The 16,456-nt window shown below is 43.6% G+C and overlaps 1 protein-coding gene across 1 annotated transcript in view; it reads right to left on the bottom strand.

The window, feature by feature from the left end:
• ADAMTS14 (ADAM metallopeptidase with thrombospondin type 1 motif 14) overlaps window positions 1-16,456 on the bottom strand; it is a 446,572-nt gene that overhangs the window by 139,062 nt on the left and 291,054 nt on the right. The window contains exon 11 of the mRNA XM_085603877.1: window positions 6,767-6,915. Coding sequence (XP_085460003.1) covers window positions 6,767-6,915 — 149 coding nt within the window. The remainder of the gene's footprint in view (window positions 1-6,766; window positions 6,916-16,456) is intronic.

Genomic DNA, 16,456 nt, shown 5'->3' with positions numbered 1-16,456 from the left:
TCCATAGCATCCGCAATGAGGTCCGGACTGGCCGTAGCGGGCACAGGGTGTTTCCCCGGTGGGCCGCCAGTGTGTGGGCCAATTATAGACCCCTGGGGGCCGTTTTTGTTACCAGCCCGGTTTTGCAGCATAGTTGCAATATCCGCCCCTGTAACAAAAGCAGCTGCAGTGTAATCCACGCGCAGGCCCCCTGTGGCCGGTCTGACTCAATTGCCAGGGACGGTTTGCGTTCCCAGTCCGGCCCTGTCTGCAATGCTGTTGAGCTGCAAAGCACAACAAGGGAAAGAGGGGGTTAATGCCCAAGCGACATGGCAGGGGAAATGAAAGCAAGGGGGGCTGAAGTGGATGCAAAAGCAACTAAGGAAGGGCTGGAGTGACAAAACACAGGGTTCGGAGGAAAGCAACATGGAGGGTGCAGGTGGAGGAAGCAATGCAGAGGAGCACAAGGCCAAGTGCAACAGGGAGGAGAGCAGGGAACAGCAGTCAGATAACGCAGAGGAACAAAGAGTGCAGGGGGAGAGACATACATGAGGGAGACAGCAAGAGATGCATATGATGGAGACGGTTGAAAAAGACATGCACTTTAATTGAGAGCAACCCATAAAAGAACAAGCATTTGCAATGCAATAGGTCTCGCATTTGTGAGAGTTTAAGCTACTAGCATTGCAAATGACAATGCCTTTTATTTGTTTTAAAAACCAAAACATAAATAAAAGACATTGTAATTTACAATGCGAGTAGCTCAAACTCGTGTAAATGCGAGACCTATTGCATTGCAAATGCTTGTTCTATGTGTTGGGAATAGGGTGGGGGGCCTCAGGGGACTGTGTTTTTTGGATGAGATCAAGGGGTGCACGTGTATGTAAGCAAGAGTGTGTAGCCGTGTATGGGTGGCTTTTTCACAGTCGTGAAGAAAGTGGGTGTGTTTGTTAGAGGAGTTTTGGGGCTCCCCACATGAACTGGTTCCGATGCTCAAAAGGGAGCCAGCTGTGGCGCAGCGGTGCACTCAGTCTGTGGTAAGATATATGCTGTTGCTGAATGAGGTTAGACTTCGATATCTCCTTTCAGGCATGTGTTGTGGGACGGTGAGATTCAATTAAGCTGCCGGATTCATGTTCCATCAGGATGGCAGAGTGCGGCCAAACTGGAAAAACGGAAGTGAATAGAGCAATAGAGTAATAGAGCTCTTTGGTAAATTTGCTGACTCACATTTAACCCTGTGTGGAGAATGACTTCAAGTTTTTTTCCCGAACAAGTATAGCACAGTGGAGACACTAGGGTTCCGATTACGGGTCCGACAAAGTGGAATAACTGTATGGAATACTGAAGAACCAGACTTTGTTTTATCATCCTATATTTCCGACTGGGAAAATTGACTAAAACTTTGGCTGCAACAGCAATCAAGCCATGTCCCCTGTCCTTAACAAGCTTTTCTCTAGAAGTGGGGAGCAAGCAATGCTCCCCTGCCAAAACCATTCTCACCTTTCCTTTCCTTTCCCTCCCCTCTCACCCCCCCGCTCCCCTCAACCCCAACCCCACAGGGAAGCCACATCATGCAAGTTAGAACAGCGGGCACTGCTAGTTCTAGACATCCATGCCACGGATCCCCACAGCGGTTATGGATAGGGTGTGTTTGCTGTCACTACGTTTAGTCGTTATTACAATTATAATTTATTGAGATATCTCGCTGGGAGGTGGTCTAGCACTGAATTTTCCTCGCTCATGCTCACAAACATAACATGGGTGGAAAAGGCAAAATCTCTGACTTCATCGGACCTATGCGTGCTCTGCGGAGTGCAGAAAACTTTGCAAACTCCGCGAACGGAGCGGAGTTCACCGTCCAGGCCTTGTAATAGCAAAGCTTCATAAACATTCTCTTAACATCTCTCTAAATCAAAACAGCTCATGCTAGAACGCTTAAATTAAGAAAAGCTATCAGAAGATACAATAGATGTGGTCGATATTCTAGGACTGCTCCTTACATTGTAAAAGGCTGGGAGAACATCTGTCACAAACATCATCGTCTCATCCACTTATGACACAAGCCTGAGGGTGAGTGGGCAGCACTTGACTCAAGCTAAACGGAGCTAAGACTGAGGTATCGGTGGTAGCTCCTATGGCACAGCTCTCGTTAGATATCAACTGGCTCAGTGAAATTCAACTCCATCCTTCCCCTTTGCATCATTGCACTTTCTCTGGCCATCAAATTTCAACTGCTGTGTTGAGTAGTTTCTTACACATATATTGATGATTTTTTTTAGAGTTTTATATAGCGCAAACTAGACCCGAAGCAATCAGGTATCAGAGTGCTTCACATGAGCACCAGTTTTGTTACAGATGGACACATTCTTTTTTTTTTTGGTTAGGTCTGGGCAGATTAAGTGATTTGCCCAGAATCACAGGATGTTGAGCTTTGATTCTTCATTTTCTAAATAATAAAGGTAAGGGGTTGGCTTAGCAGTCGTAATTGATACTTGGCTTGACTACACTATTTATATTTGGGGCTATCCAAGTGCCTTCTGCAGTCATTGCAGGAACCTCAGAACCAGAGGGATCATCAGGTAGAATGTGGCCACTGGTTCAGCAATGCACTAGCCCTTCTTTCCGCCTTGCATTGATTTCTATTAAACAGTTGTGGTGCATTATCATTTGCTATATTCAGGACAATCCCAATTTCTTTAATATGTAAGCACTTTCACCCTTTATTCCTCAAAGATTTCATTACTTATATTCAGCCTCCAAATTTGATATTCCTAAAATCAAAATAAAATAAAATGCGCTATTTTGCGCAGAAAGGAGACTGCAGGTGTATTGCCTCGGCCCTATCCCTATGGAGTTCAATCTTTTGATCTTCATTGATTCCTTTGTTCCTAATTGTTCATCATTTGGAGAGTCACAATATGCACAGGAGTTAAGGGGGCCAGGTACACCCCTACTGAACATAACTGTCATTGTAGTAATGGCAAGCAGTTCAAGGCATCTCAAGGTGGTAGTGTGAGGAATAGAGACTCGTAACACAACAATCACACAACAGACCCAATAAGTGAATGTCCAGCGTAATGCTTTACTTTTTTGAAAAGTGAAGTGCTTTAATCACACCATTACATAACACGGTACATAAAGACGGGATAATGCCACTGTGATGACTACTATGAAATATTCAGGGTTTACTGCACAGTAAAGCAGTAAACATTTGGTTTAAATGCAGGTGCATGCCCCGAAGGCTAAAATGGAGCTGCTTTCCAGCAGTCTTTGACCTGTAGGTCAGTCCGTACTCTTGAGTAGCTGCTTCTGTTATGTGGGGTAAGGTGTTATTAAGAAGTCCCACCAAGAAGTTCTTTTTAGCAAGTTACTGTCAATGTTCTCAGGTGTTGCTATCACCTAGTTGTCAATGCAGGCTTGCGTTGTACCAGCAAGTGCATGCAGTTATGCTAACAGAAGCACATGCAACCACTGGGGCTCAGCTCGAGAGAACACCTCCTTCTCTTCATGTTGGCCGGAAGCAGCTTGGTCAAGTGCACTCAGTCTTCAGTGCTTGCAATGGGGATTACATACTCTATGTCTTTGGTTGAACGAGGAGGTCAGAAGACCCTCAGGTTCGGCACGTCGCCCTTTGCAACTGGCTGTTCTGACTGCTGCACCTCTGGACTCATCAGCTGCTTTTCTCCGCATTGGGCAGGCGGCTCCTGCAGCACAAGGCTCTTACCATTCCCATCTCAGCAGGCAAGCTCAAAGATCTCATGGAGACCCACAGTTTCTCCAAACAAGACACACAGTTTTAGGTAATGGCCCCTCAATTCTGGGAAACTGGCCATCAATGAACACAGCAGCTTTTCGAGTACTCTACACAATACCACCATTCTTGGTTTGTGAAGTAGCTTGGAATAGGAACCAGGTGGGATGATTTGGGTCCCACTTTTATAGACAGGGGACTCTCTACATCCCAGGAACCAATTTGGGGTGGTGCCTTTTGAGAACTTCATCTTCCTTCTGCAGGGCAGTCAGCTCTTTGTGTAAGATAATGCATGTCATAGCAGGAAGTGATGATATTGTTTTCAAGCAGAAGTACCCATAATATGAGCATGAGTGTGAAGCTCTGCATCACTCAGTCATCAGCCTTTGAGGCTACCCATGGAACACAAAAGGCACAGGCCCTGTCTATAATCCTCTGACCCTTTAACACCTATTTCTCCTGACCTATCACCATTCCCCTACCATCACCCAAATTGCATTTCTCAGGAAGAACTAATCAGCAATCCCTTGATAAATAGCTCACATTGAATTTTTAGAGGCAGCCCTTTCTCCATCCCCCCACATTTCTGTCTGTGGCTACACTTCCCAGATCACTTCTACTGTCTAGGGTGCAGCCAACACCTACATATTGTGCTATGTTAGAGCTAATAGCAACCAAAATATTTCCCTCAGTTCTATAGCATTTCTACCCCTATGACCAACATTGAATTCTACTAGCAGTCACCATACAGACCAAACACCCTTGGCACTCACATACAGATGTCAGCCCAGGGTCTGGTCATGACATATGATTGGAACTTTACACAAACAGTCACCACCTCTCAAACAATACATGTCCCAGGGACACAGAATGAGTGGCAAAAAGGGTACGCTTTTGCCACTCCCCATTTATCCTCAGAACCAGGCCGTTGGTCCCAGGCATCATTATCATCATGAGAACTTTATTTCGATTGATAATGATCAAAAAGTATAAACAAACAATTACACAGTAAACAAATACATAAATACATAAAAATACACTTTTAAAAATGATGGCAATTAGCATATTGCCAGACCTCACCATGCACCGATAATATCATGGGTGGTGGAGCCAGAAGAATGTGAGGATGCCAGATTCACTCACAATTAGATAACATAGTATACGGGTACATGTCATGCAGGTGACTTTCCCGTCCTAACATCTCTCTTTGATAAAATCTTGAAAATGTGTTTTTCTATTGTACTGTTATGGCGTGTAACTGTAGGTTTGTTACCCTAGTTCCAAGAAGCCATAACATATGAATAAGTGCTCAACATAAGCCCTATAACAAAGCATAACATAAGTCGACCATGTATCTCAGGCACATGTTGAATACCACTTGTATATTACTGACCATTTTCAGTCTTGAAAAGTAGAATCACATCAGTTACCCAATTGTCAATGGAAAACATATGAAAGACGAGTTACGCATTCTTAAAAAAATTATTTGTCTCCATGCAGAACTAAAGCCATCCTTTTTAGGTGGAGCATTGTCCGCAGCACGCATGTGCTGCTCGCTCTGCGAGGCATGCAGCAGTAGAGTAATCAGAGACAAGCTGCCCTCACTCTCCACCCATATTTTTCATTGGCTTCTGTCTTTGTCCTACATAAATTCTGTCTTCTGATTGATTATGAGGCTTGTTACTCCTGCCTTATTATGGCCATGTCGTCATGTGTACCATGGCTATTGGCCCCTTTACATCGAGTGTTACACTGTACCCTACGTGTTAGTTAGAGCACTATATCCCCCCGCACGTTGTCCTTGCCTTCTCGCCCGCCAGCACTCCCGTTGCCATACCTTCTCGCCCTCTCCCACCCGCACTTCCATTGCTGTGCCTTCATCCCCCGTACTCCCGTTGCCAGCGCCTTCTCGCACCCCTGCTCACACTCCCGCTGTCAGTGCCTCTCGGCCCCCACCCGCACTCCCGTTTGCAATACAATAGGTCTTGCGTAAATGCGAGTCCTATTGTATTGCGAATACTTGTTTGTCACTCTGGTTGCCTTACTCTCTATGTAATACAAAATAGCTACTAAAAGAATGTGCTTGAGCTCAAAATCCATAAGTTGAAATACCTTTTCTCAGAAAATTACCACTGCCCATTCCCGACTGTTTAGTAATAAGGGGTATACAATACAGGAGAGCGTGCTTTCACTATATGAAAAGCCTGTCTCTTATTTCCTAATTGCAGGCAACTTGTGACGTTTCTACTCACCTGCAACAAGGAAATGACTTGGCTGCTCAGTCAGATTCCAGAGCCAGGAGCTAAGCTGAAAGGCTGGTCAAGGAGCATGATTTAAACTAAGAAGCGAAAACGAAAACTGGCATTTCATTCTTCAGATTTTTTTCTCAAACAAACAGTGATAAGAAACAAGGAGATATGTATGCGAACATATTTTTTTGCACAGTAAAGGTCATTACACCTTGTGAGCCTCCTCATTTTTAAAGCTACTGCCATTAAATTGATTCTGTTATCTTTTTTTGCAACAAATTGCTAATTCCTTTTTGATCTGCTTAATTTTGCGCTAGATTCTGCATTTATTCTTCATATCTACAACTCCACTATCTCTTTGGTATGACAGAACAAGACACCCAGTATTTGAGAGGTTTGAAGGAAGGGTGATGGTATGACCTGTATTATAAGGAATAAAACACCCTCTCCAATAACTTTCAATAATATTTTAAGTCACCTCGGATTTGAACAACCTTATGAAGGAACTCAACCTTTGGCCTCATTCCTGTTACATTTACAGAACTCCTCAGCAATATGCAATACCCTTATAAGTACTGACGGGAATACTTTAACCCGTATATTATGTCTACTTTCAATAACATGTAAGCGCATTAATAAGTTCAGCAGTGATGACCAGGTGACTGTTCTGTATCCATTATATTTGAGTCTTAAGCACTGATGTATCCTTTTTGCCCAAATAGACATTCTTTGCATTGTACTGTGCCTTGTGCAAATGGTAGCAGAAAGGTTGTGAAGAACTTACGGTGGGTTGTTGCACTGCCGGCTCCGGGAACGTACACCACCACCACATGTTCTTGAACAAGAGCTGAATCTAGACCAGGAACCCCAGCTCCCATCTTGGCTGTAGGGCTGCTCGGGGGTCTTCCAGATGCAGTGACCTTTGAAACACCACTAAGGCCAGATATAGAGAACATGTAATGAGCAAGGGAAAAGCAACATTGGCATATAAAACTCGAATTAGTTGTTCATGGTACTTCTATTACGGGGCCACAAAAAGACTGACTTTAAATACAATTGTCTAGGTAAAATATGAATATGCAAATTGATTCAGAGTCACAACAAAACCCAAACTGTTCCATAGGAACCTTCTTTGTACACCTCTGGTCACATCCCTGCTGTAAAAACTCAGAATGTTCAGATGAATTATATTTTGGGTCCAACATGGAACGAAAGAGACGTTGCTAGGAACAAATGAAAGAAGCTGACATTATATACATTCATTTGCAGCTGTTTTTTCACTTTAAAGTCTTATTTCCAAGGTAGACAATAATCAAAAGCAATGCTTCCATACATCCTGCCACGTACATTCATCCTGAGTGATTTCCAAGAAGTGAAGGAGGAATGCACAAACAAGCATGATGAATCCATAGTTGGCCATATGAGACATATCAGTAGCTCTCCTCCAGGGGCAGTGTGAGCCAAGTGCACTACAGTAACTTGATTGTTAAATAAATATGACGTGCCGGGGAGCTGTATCTTTGCTACACATGCACTAAGACGGTCCTGGTAAGGCTGGTGAAGGCAATCTGCAATGAGCATGCACCATACACCTCAATCTCACGAAAACGTCATCCGTTATGCAGTATGTGATGTCAATTGCTTTGTCAAGTTGGAAGATATGAGCGTGTATCTATTTATAATTTGCAAAATAACGTTTTCTTGACGTTTTAGATTGTAATGATGATTTTGCTTTAAATGATTTGTTATTAAAGAATCTGTAAACATGTTTACACTGTAATTTACACGTTATAATAGAGATAATACCTTTGCTCAAAAAAGTTTCTTGCTAGGATTTAAATGCAAATGTTGGGCTATACTGTATGCTGCCTCTTGTCTATTTTCCATATTGCATATTAATTTTTAGTAATTTGCTTAAAAATAATTTGAATTATGAAAATGTTTATTGAATGTAGTAAGTGAAATGCAACTATACAGTTAAGGTAACAAAAGACGAGAAAATTAAGTAGTTAAGAATGTAGAATTTCAGAAAATAATAACACACAAAAAGGCCAAGGAGTGTTTAAAGAACAGCGGGTACAGAATCCCAAGTAAAATAACAAACACAACAATGTACCCGGGACTAATAATTGTGATCTAAATCAAAGTATGGAAGATTTGCTGACTTTCAATGTTTCTGACAGAGAGAAAAGATAGCTTTCTTAAGGACAAGAACCCTCACCCACCATAAGGTGGCATGCTTCATCATGGTGTCCCTCCTCACACCACAACATTAAGTTGGGATGTGGACTACAACTCCTAAATTAGGAGAAGTTCTTGGATTTTTTTTCACTACCATATGTGAGTGACAGGTGTGGGTGGGTTGTGCAGAGTTCAGAAGCGGGAACTGTGGTGAGACTAAAACTGTCACCTGGTAGACCCTAAAGCTTTATTCTATTCTACTGAAGATGGAATTAAAAAAACAAAAGCGAGAAGCAGGGGAACAGCTTATCCCTGACTACATCTTACGGGTCAATGTATTCTGCACTATAATAACCCTTCCACAAGGTGTAAGGGCATTAGTCAGGACCTAAATTAAATCACACTGCTGTAAAATGTAATAGTATAAAATATTACAGAAATACTGGTACACACAGTGGTAACTGAAGAGTAAAGGGAATCCACCTCTTGGGTAACGCTATGGTCGGGTTTTACTGCCTCCACTTGAGGCTAACCCTGGCAAGAAACTCAGGGATGTGGCAGGTGTAAACACCTGTGTGGCTATTGGTTGACACGTTCGGATATTTTATACTTTTATACCATATCATTTTTTTACAGCAGAGTGATTTACATTTTATAGCAGAGCGAGGGAGGCAGAGGGGTTGCCTTTACATATGGTGACAAAATATTATAAGTATGACTATATGGAGAGCCCACTCACTCTATACACCCAATGCCCCTTAGGTGGTGAGACCCTCAATGCATAGCCTTCACCCAGTACTAAACACTTTGCAGATAGCCCACCTCTTGTCAGTAGTCAAGCACACATGGGTGGACAACTATTGGGGGCCTCCAGACCCTCAAGGCATTTTTGGAGAGTATAATTCAACAAGGAACTGCAGAGGGAAACTAAATGCCAGGCCGCCCTCCACTCAACATATGATTCAACAACAAAGGCCGGGCATTGATAGGCACTTCCAACCAATTGTATATATAGATACGTAGGATTATTTACAGGGCGATATATTTATCTATTCCCCACGTCAGTAGTTCTATATCATGAACTCTGACCTAATCCCCTGTGCCTTAATACATAATTTTTTTTTTAAATCCCCACAGTAAGGTGAAGTCCCAGTCAACAAACAGTTCACTCAAAAAGACACCAATCAACATGCGGGTCTATATATATACCTCACACAGTGTAGAAAAGTGTAGGAAAATGAGAAAGTATCTCACATGCGTACCACCAGAGGAGCTACTGGCAGGTTCTCACCAGCTTGCCCACGTATTTATCATCATTGATAACTTTCTCATAAAAAATAAACAGTGTCCAGTGCGGGAAAGGTGTGAAAAAATAAGAAAGAAAAGACCCCCAGAAAGAAAGAGACACAGGAAGTCTCAGTTAAAAATGGATACAACTCACAAACACACTTGTAGCTTTTTATTCCACAGCGTGAGTTGGCCCAATGTTAAAAACACAGCATGTTGTTAGCCACTTTGAGGACGGCCAACATGTTTCATTGCCTTTTCAAGAGTAACGGCAAATTCATCAGGGCAACTGAGGTCAGCAATCACCTCCCTGCACCTTTCTATATCAAAAAAAGAGTGACTAGTGAGAACCAAGGGCCCACATACCAGCATACCAGCCCGGGGTTTGTATTATTTATACTTTCATCCCCTTCAGTCAGCACCTCTGTTGCTCACACCATCATCGTGTAAGATGTAATGACGCGCAGTCAATCGTCCCGGCGTCTTTGGAGAGTAAACAACTACTATGTACAACCTTTGCCCTGTAGAAAATATTTTACAGATAGCTGAACTCTTGTGGACAATCAGTGAGATGTGTCTGCAAGTCAGCACATCATCAGCAATGTCAACAATGATGCCAATGAATATGTCATAAGTGATATGGTATATGAGGTCATTAACATAAATGTAGGTGTTATTACCATAGGTAAATATAATTCACTTTAACCTCTGGATTTTTCATTGAGCCACTCACACCGCCACTCACTCACTCATACAGCTACTAACAGAGCTACTCACTCACCCATACAGCCACTCACACATCCATTCACTTATCCACAAACCACTTACATAACCATTCACACGTCAAAACAATCACTAACGCACCCACTCACTCATCTATACAGTCACTCAGACAAATACTTACTGCGCAAAACAGCCACTCACACACCCACCCACCTACCCATGAACCCAGTTAAACAGGCACTCTCTTATCCATACACACTGTCACTCACCCATACAGGGATTCACACAGCCCCTCAGTTACCCATACAGCCACTCACAAACACACTCATCCAGCCATCGAGCCACTCACACAGCCACCACAGTGACTGATACAGCCACTCACACACACACACTCACCCACCCATACATCTATTCACACTCACTCACCCATACAGCCACTTATTCACCCTTACAGCCACACACACACACCCATACAGCCACTCAGTCACCCACTCCCACACTGATACATACGGTCACAGTGTCACTCTGATGACATATTAGAAACAGTATCACTCATTACAGTATAAAAAGAATAATAATTTAACTTATGCGGTAGCTTAGTAGATATCTTAGCATATATGTTTAACTCCCTGAAACTTTTACGAAACACTTACATTCACTGGATGATATCATCAGTGATGGTATCAATGATGTCATCAATTATGTCACTGACCATGTCTTGAGTGATGTAATATGTGAAGTCATAAGCAGTGCATTGCAGGGGTGTAAATTGTAGTTAGCTCAATTTAGCTCATTTCAATGGTTTTTTATGAGTGAAATCTGAGCCTAATATAACGTCCCTGTAGCCTTCATTTTTTTCAGTGAAAATACATATACAGATACATATATATAAATATTGTCCATTTTGGTCCCTCAATGGACGGATTCGGTACTCTCTCCTTGGTGATGGTGCATTTCAGGCGGCAGGGCGATGCGGGTAAATATTTTATCAATTACTGTTGCTGAGGCATAAGAGATTGAAACACATTCGCAGGAAGCTTTAACCTGCTGTTTTTATTAATTACAGGGCGCTGTACCTGTAATTAATAAAAACTGCAGATGAAAGCTTCCCGCAAGTGTGTTTCAAAGTTTCAATCTCTGATGCCTTGGCAACGGTAACTGGGAAAATATATATAAATATATATTTATATATAAATTATCCAGTGGCAGTCGCCACTGGGTATTTATAGTTAGGTTTGCATTTCCATAGACAAGGTGTTTTTTGGTTTGCTATTAACTTTGCCGATGTTTGATGAATCTTCACAAACATTTTCCAAAAAAAGGCAAATTCATCTCAGCTCCTTTCTGTAAAGTTTCAGGGTGAACCATCAAGCGGGGGCAGAGAAAAAGTGGGGTCCCAAATGCACATTTTCTCTTGCCTTTTCCATAGACTTTCAATGAATGTTTGGAGCACAAACCACATTTCAGTAAATCCAATCAAAACCTAATTTGATGACACGAAATACAGATTTATTAACAACATTATCATGATTGTAAGACATAACCAGATAAAGTTTTTATAGCAAATATGTAGTACAAAGGTATCCAATAGGACAAAAAATATATGGTACATGTATAATGATCCAACAGACAATGTCACAAATACAATTGTCCCGATATGTCCAATACAGCCAACACGTTTCAACTTAAGATGAGACTTTCTCAGGGCAAACAGAGGTGTAGCATGATATTCTCCGGACAAAATGTATGATTGTCCGATGATAATGCAACCGTTTTCTGAACTTGCTGCTCAGCCCAGACGTGGATCCCAAATTCAGAGAAATCACTCCTTATCAAGGGGGTCTCATGCACATCGCTTGCTAACAGGTTGTATTGTACATATTGATGGCCGGAAGATGATTCCATATTCCTTACCTGTGAAATTTTAGAGACTCACTTGTCTCCACATAAATCATCCACATAATTTAATTGGACAATCATAAAGTCAAGTTTACTATAAAAACCTTAAATGTTATTATGTCTTACACTCATTATAATGTTGTTAATAAATACTTTTTTCCTGTCATCAAATTAGGTTGTGATTGGATTTATTGAAATTTGGTCTGTGCGCCAGACATTCCTTGAATATTGTATCAGTCTCTGCTTTGGCAGTGTACGTGGGTGCACCTCTATGTAGCAGGAGTGCTATCTGCGGCAGCACACTCCACTTATTGTTTTATTAGTGACTACTCTTGTGGGAAGGTTATTGTGCTGGGAATTTTCTCCCACTGCTGCTACGTTTGTTATAGTCATGTTCAATAGACTTCTTTAAGCAGCACTACCGCAGTAACTGCTGAACAGAATTGCACCAAGTTTGGCAGGAAGCCTGATCTTGGCACGCAGATTGGGATTTTTAGGGTCGAGGTTGCAGGAGCATGCACTAGCACATGCGTCTCACTTGCGAAACAGTGTTTTTCACACAGAGGGCTTGGAGCCCTGTCATTGCTTAGTATGTGTTGGCTGCAGCGTCACTCTTCTTTGCAGCCACCTTAGTTGGCCAGTGCAGGCCAAACGTCAAATCCGATCTGATCTGTGGAACAGGGACCAATCACGATTAATCAAACTTAGCCAATGCTCCCGATGTGATTCAAGTACTGTTTCTTCTCCCTCCCACTCACGCTGTCTACAGCTCCTTCTATAGCGCTTTTGTGTTAAAAGAGAAGCACTTTTGCACTAATTCTTTTATTAAATATATGGATCCATCTCTGATCTGTAAGGGAATTTTTTATTTTATGTTGAGCTCTCCATGTGTTCAGCACTCCATATGTCTGAGAGTGGCCTCCCTCCTGCACTTCTCTCCCCCTGTGTTGCTTTTTGTTGCCCACCCGGCTCTCTTGTGCTCGGAAGTGTGTTCTTCCCATTGTCTCTCGTGCAGTGGTGTGATTGCAGTGCAGGAGGGGCACTTTATGGGTGTGCCAATTGATTCCTTCTCTTATCGCGCTTATCGAGGTTACGCAGAGGAGGGATTTGTGTGCATTTCTGCACACCTCAGGTTTAAAGGGAACTGTGTGGAAACACAGTGGGTTTGGAAGTGCTTGTTCCGAGCACGCCTTCAACCCTTACAGCCTAAAACCTCCTATTTCTCGATTCTGCCTTTCCTAACTTAAGTTTTTGTCTGCTTGTAGTCTCCTTTGACTACAGCAGTAGCAGCGTCTTTGCTATTGATTTATTGCAGGTTAAGTGCCTTAAGTAGCCTTCTCCGTTTCTGGCAGGTCCCATTTGTTATCAATTGTTGAAGTCGACTTGCTCAGGGCGGAGGATATGTTGAACAAATGTAGCTCAGCTGTTGCATTTTTTGCCACCCGATAGATCTGGAAAGGGCAAGAGGATAGGTAATCTTGTGTAGCACAAGCCTTGAGTAATGGTGAAATCTTAAGTTTTTTGTGTGGCTTCCTCCACGCCCACCCCCACCCCCATTCTCCCGTTAGCCATGCTGTCCACAAGCCATAAGAAATAAAAGCACTATGGCGGTCATAGCGCTTTTTTGGGGGTCTCTTTTGCCCATATTCAGCAGCAGTGGCGGCTGGTGACATTTGAAAGTAGTGAGGCGTAAAAGTTTGGGAGTGAGTGCTCGGTGGCGAGTGAGCCTTGCGAGTGAGCCTGACTGCCATAAGGTGGGTTCGAGGGTCCTTCTCGCCATTTTTGTAATTACTCTGACTATCCCCAGAGCTCAACTAACACAGACTATCAGATGCTGATTAAGCTGCCGTGTAATATCTGAAAAAACTCTGGGTGAAAATGGCGAACACTGCACAGAGATGCTACCCTGACCACCGAAGCGCACATACATCCGCACCGGCTGCTCCCAGTTATCCACCCTTGAGCTCATTCATTTATTCTTACATCCACGTTTATCCACCCTATAATCAATTGACCCATACTGATGCATCAGTTATCCACCATCACACACATATTCATCCATCAACCCACAACCAAACATTTATCCGTCCATGCTCGCATTCATCCAGCATCAGCACACATCATGTAGCCACCCACAGCCATGCACACATCTATTTATGCCTCCACACATCACCCACGTGTCTGCTTTCTCTGATGGCTGCATGAGGGTTCATATGTGTGGTGTCTATGTGGATGTATCTGCAGCTGGGTGTTGTCTGTGTGCATCTGGCTCCATCACAGCATGTGCGTTTTGTGTCTGTGAATTGAAGCATATCACACAGCTAAACGCGCATACTTACAGTCTTATTGGCTTCGGCACAGTTTTATTTAACCACCTGTTTAGTGCTGATCTTGAATGCGAGGATCACAGAAGTGTATTCAATTTTTGCACAAAAAAACATTGAACTTGGTCGGCCCTTCTCGGAAACTGAGAGACATGATGAGAATGTTATCACAGGCTTAATCTATGATGTTGTACATTTGCTTTAAAAAGATAAACTCGTGGCCAGTGTCTCCCTAAAATCATTCTTCCTGTTGTGGACTTTGCGTGTCACCCTTTGTGGTAGCAGGGCCGTGAGATGGGTGGGCACTCACAGGCCTTCCTGTGACCCGCGCTGTGAATTTTGGAATTAACAAAGAGAATGGCATGAGAAGTCCGTAAGAGACTTCCATTTCCTGACAGCCGACGGCATGGCACGTCCAGAAAAGGGTGACACACGGCCGTCCAGTAAACTGGCTTACTCACACCCGCCCAGTAAGGGCCGCCCCGTCAGCGCGGGCACCTGGCTTCAATTCCGCTCGGACACTCACATTTCAATCACTATTATTGGCTAACGTTTTCCGAGTTCCATGAGGGGCTGAGTAGGTCGCACTCTGGGCTATCTCTGGATTCTCTGCAGACCGCCCCGGTCTGCACTGAGGAGGTCAGAGAGGTCCGCAGCGCCAAGGCCGCCTCGGGGCGCTGTGCACATTCCACGCTGTGGTTTACGAGGATGCAGAGCGGCGGGTCACCACAGAACATGAGAACAATCACATTCACACCACCCGTTATAGAATGTACCTGAGTGAGTCAGGGGTACCGCAGTCCACACCGCCTCCGCTCCAGGCCGGTCACTGGTTCTCGTGTTCGTGCTGAGGGAAGCAGGAAGTCCTAGTCCTACGCAGCGCACTACGCAGTTACGCACACCAATTAAAACGCTGGTAGGCGGAGCAGGCGAGCGCCCCAGCCGGGACATTTTCTCTGGGTAGAGAACAAGGAGAATGGGCGGTCCCGCTCAAGGGCAGGGGGGAGTGGTTTACCCACTGTTGTAGATACTGACTGTTTGGCCGGCTCCAGGGCCGACGGCCAAACAGTCAGTATCTACAACAGTGGGTAAGCCACTCCCCCTCTGCCCTCGAGCACGACCGCCCACCCTCCCGCCCCCAACCAAGCACAGAGGCAATTCTGCTTTCTCGCAATGCGAGAAGGCAGAAACAAAAATGCTCGTTTTTAACATTTATGTTTCTACCTTCTCGCACCGCGAGAAAGCAGTGGGGCAACGCCCCAACGCCCTAATGGGGGAGCCGCCACTGTTCAGCAGCGTCACTATGGGGGTGCGGACCGCACCGGGTGACACCCTCACATGGGGTGACACCAACAGGGCCGGTGTGCGTCTAGCAACCTAACCTTTTAGGAGGAGGAGGTGCCTGTGCGCAGAGCGCACTGTCTCCCCTCCTTTCTTTAATTTGCTTCCCTGTGAAATGGATCCAAAAAAGAAAATCACTTTTGCTGGAAATCAATGTTGTATTTTTCTGACATTTAATTCCAAAATGCAGCATCGGGAATAAAAGTTTAAAATAGGAAGAATAAATGACTAAATAAAGTAAGACAGAGTGGTAGCAAACTGTCCAGATTGATTTTATTCACACCCAAACACATTAGCGCCACTTTTACAGAGTTTGCCAGTGAAGCGCTATTTTTGTTGTCTTGGCTTTGTTTTCCCTGGGCTTGGTACTAGTGCACCAATCCTGGAGGTACTGCAATGTGAGGATTGAAAAACAAAATTTGTACTGCTGCTCTGTATCTAGGGATGTTGTCTTATTTTACCACACTGCTTACGTTTTGTAAGGATATAAGCAATGGCCATTGAAATGGGTCCATTCAGGGCCCTGTTGTCATGTCCGTAACTTTTCAGGCAAAAGCACTCACTGATTTCTGAACAGTGAGTGTAAAAGCATTAAGGTAACCATGTTGTTCCTGCGTACATTTCACATGGTTTGCAAAATTTTGCATTCCCTATGATTGTTTGCTTTTTCCAGGATGCTGTCACTTTTTTTGTAGGCCACATATTGCTCTTGCCCAGTG

The sequence above is a fragment of the Triturus cristatus genome, chromosome 1_2 (genome assembly GCF_964204655.1).
Source record: "Triturus cristatus chromosome 1_2, aTriCri1.1, whole genome shotgun sequence".
In the NCBI taxonomy this organism is placed as follows: Eukaryota; Metazoa; Chordata; class Amphibia; order Caudata; family Salamandridae; genus Triturus; species Triturus cristatus.
This window is presented reverse-complemented; position numbering and strand designations above follow the sequence as displayed.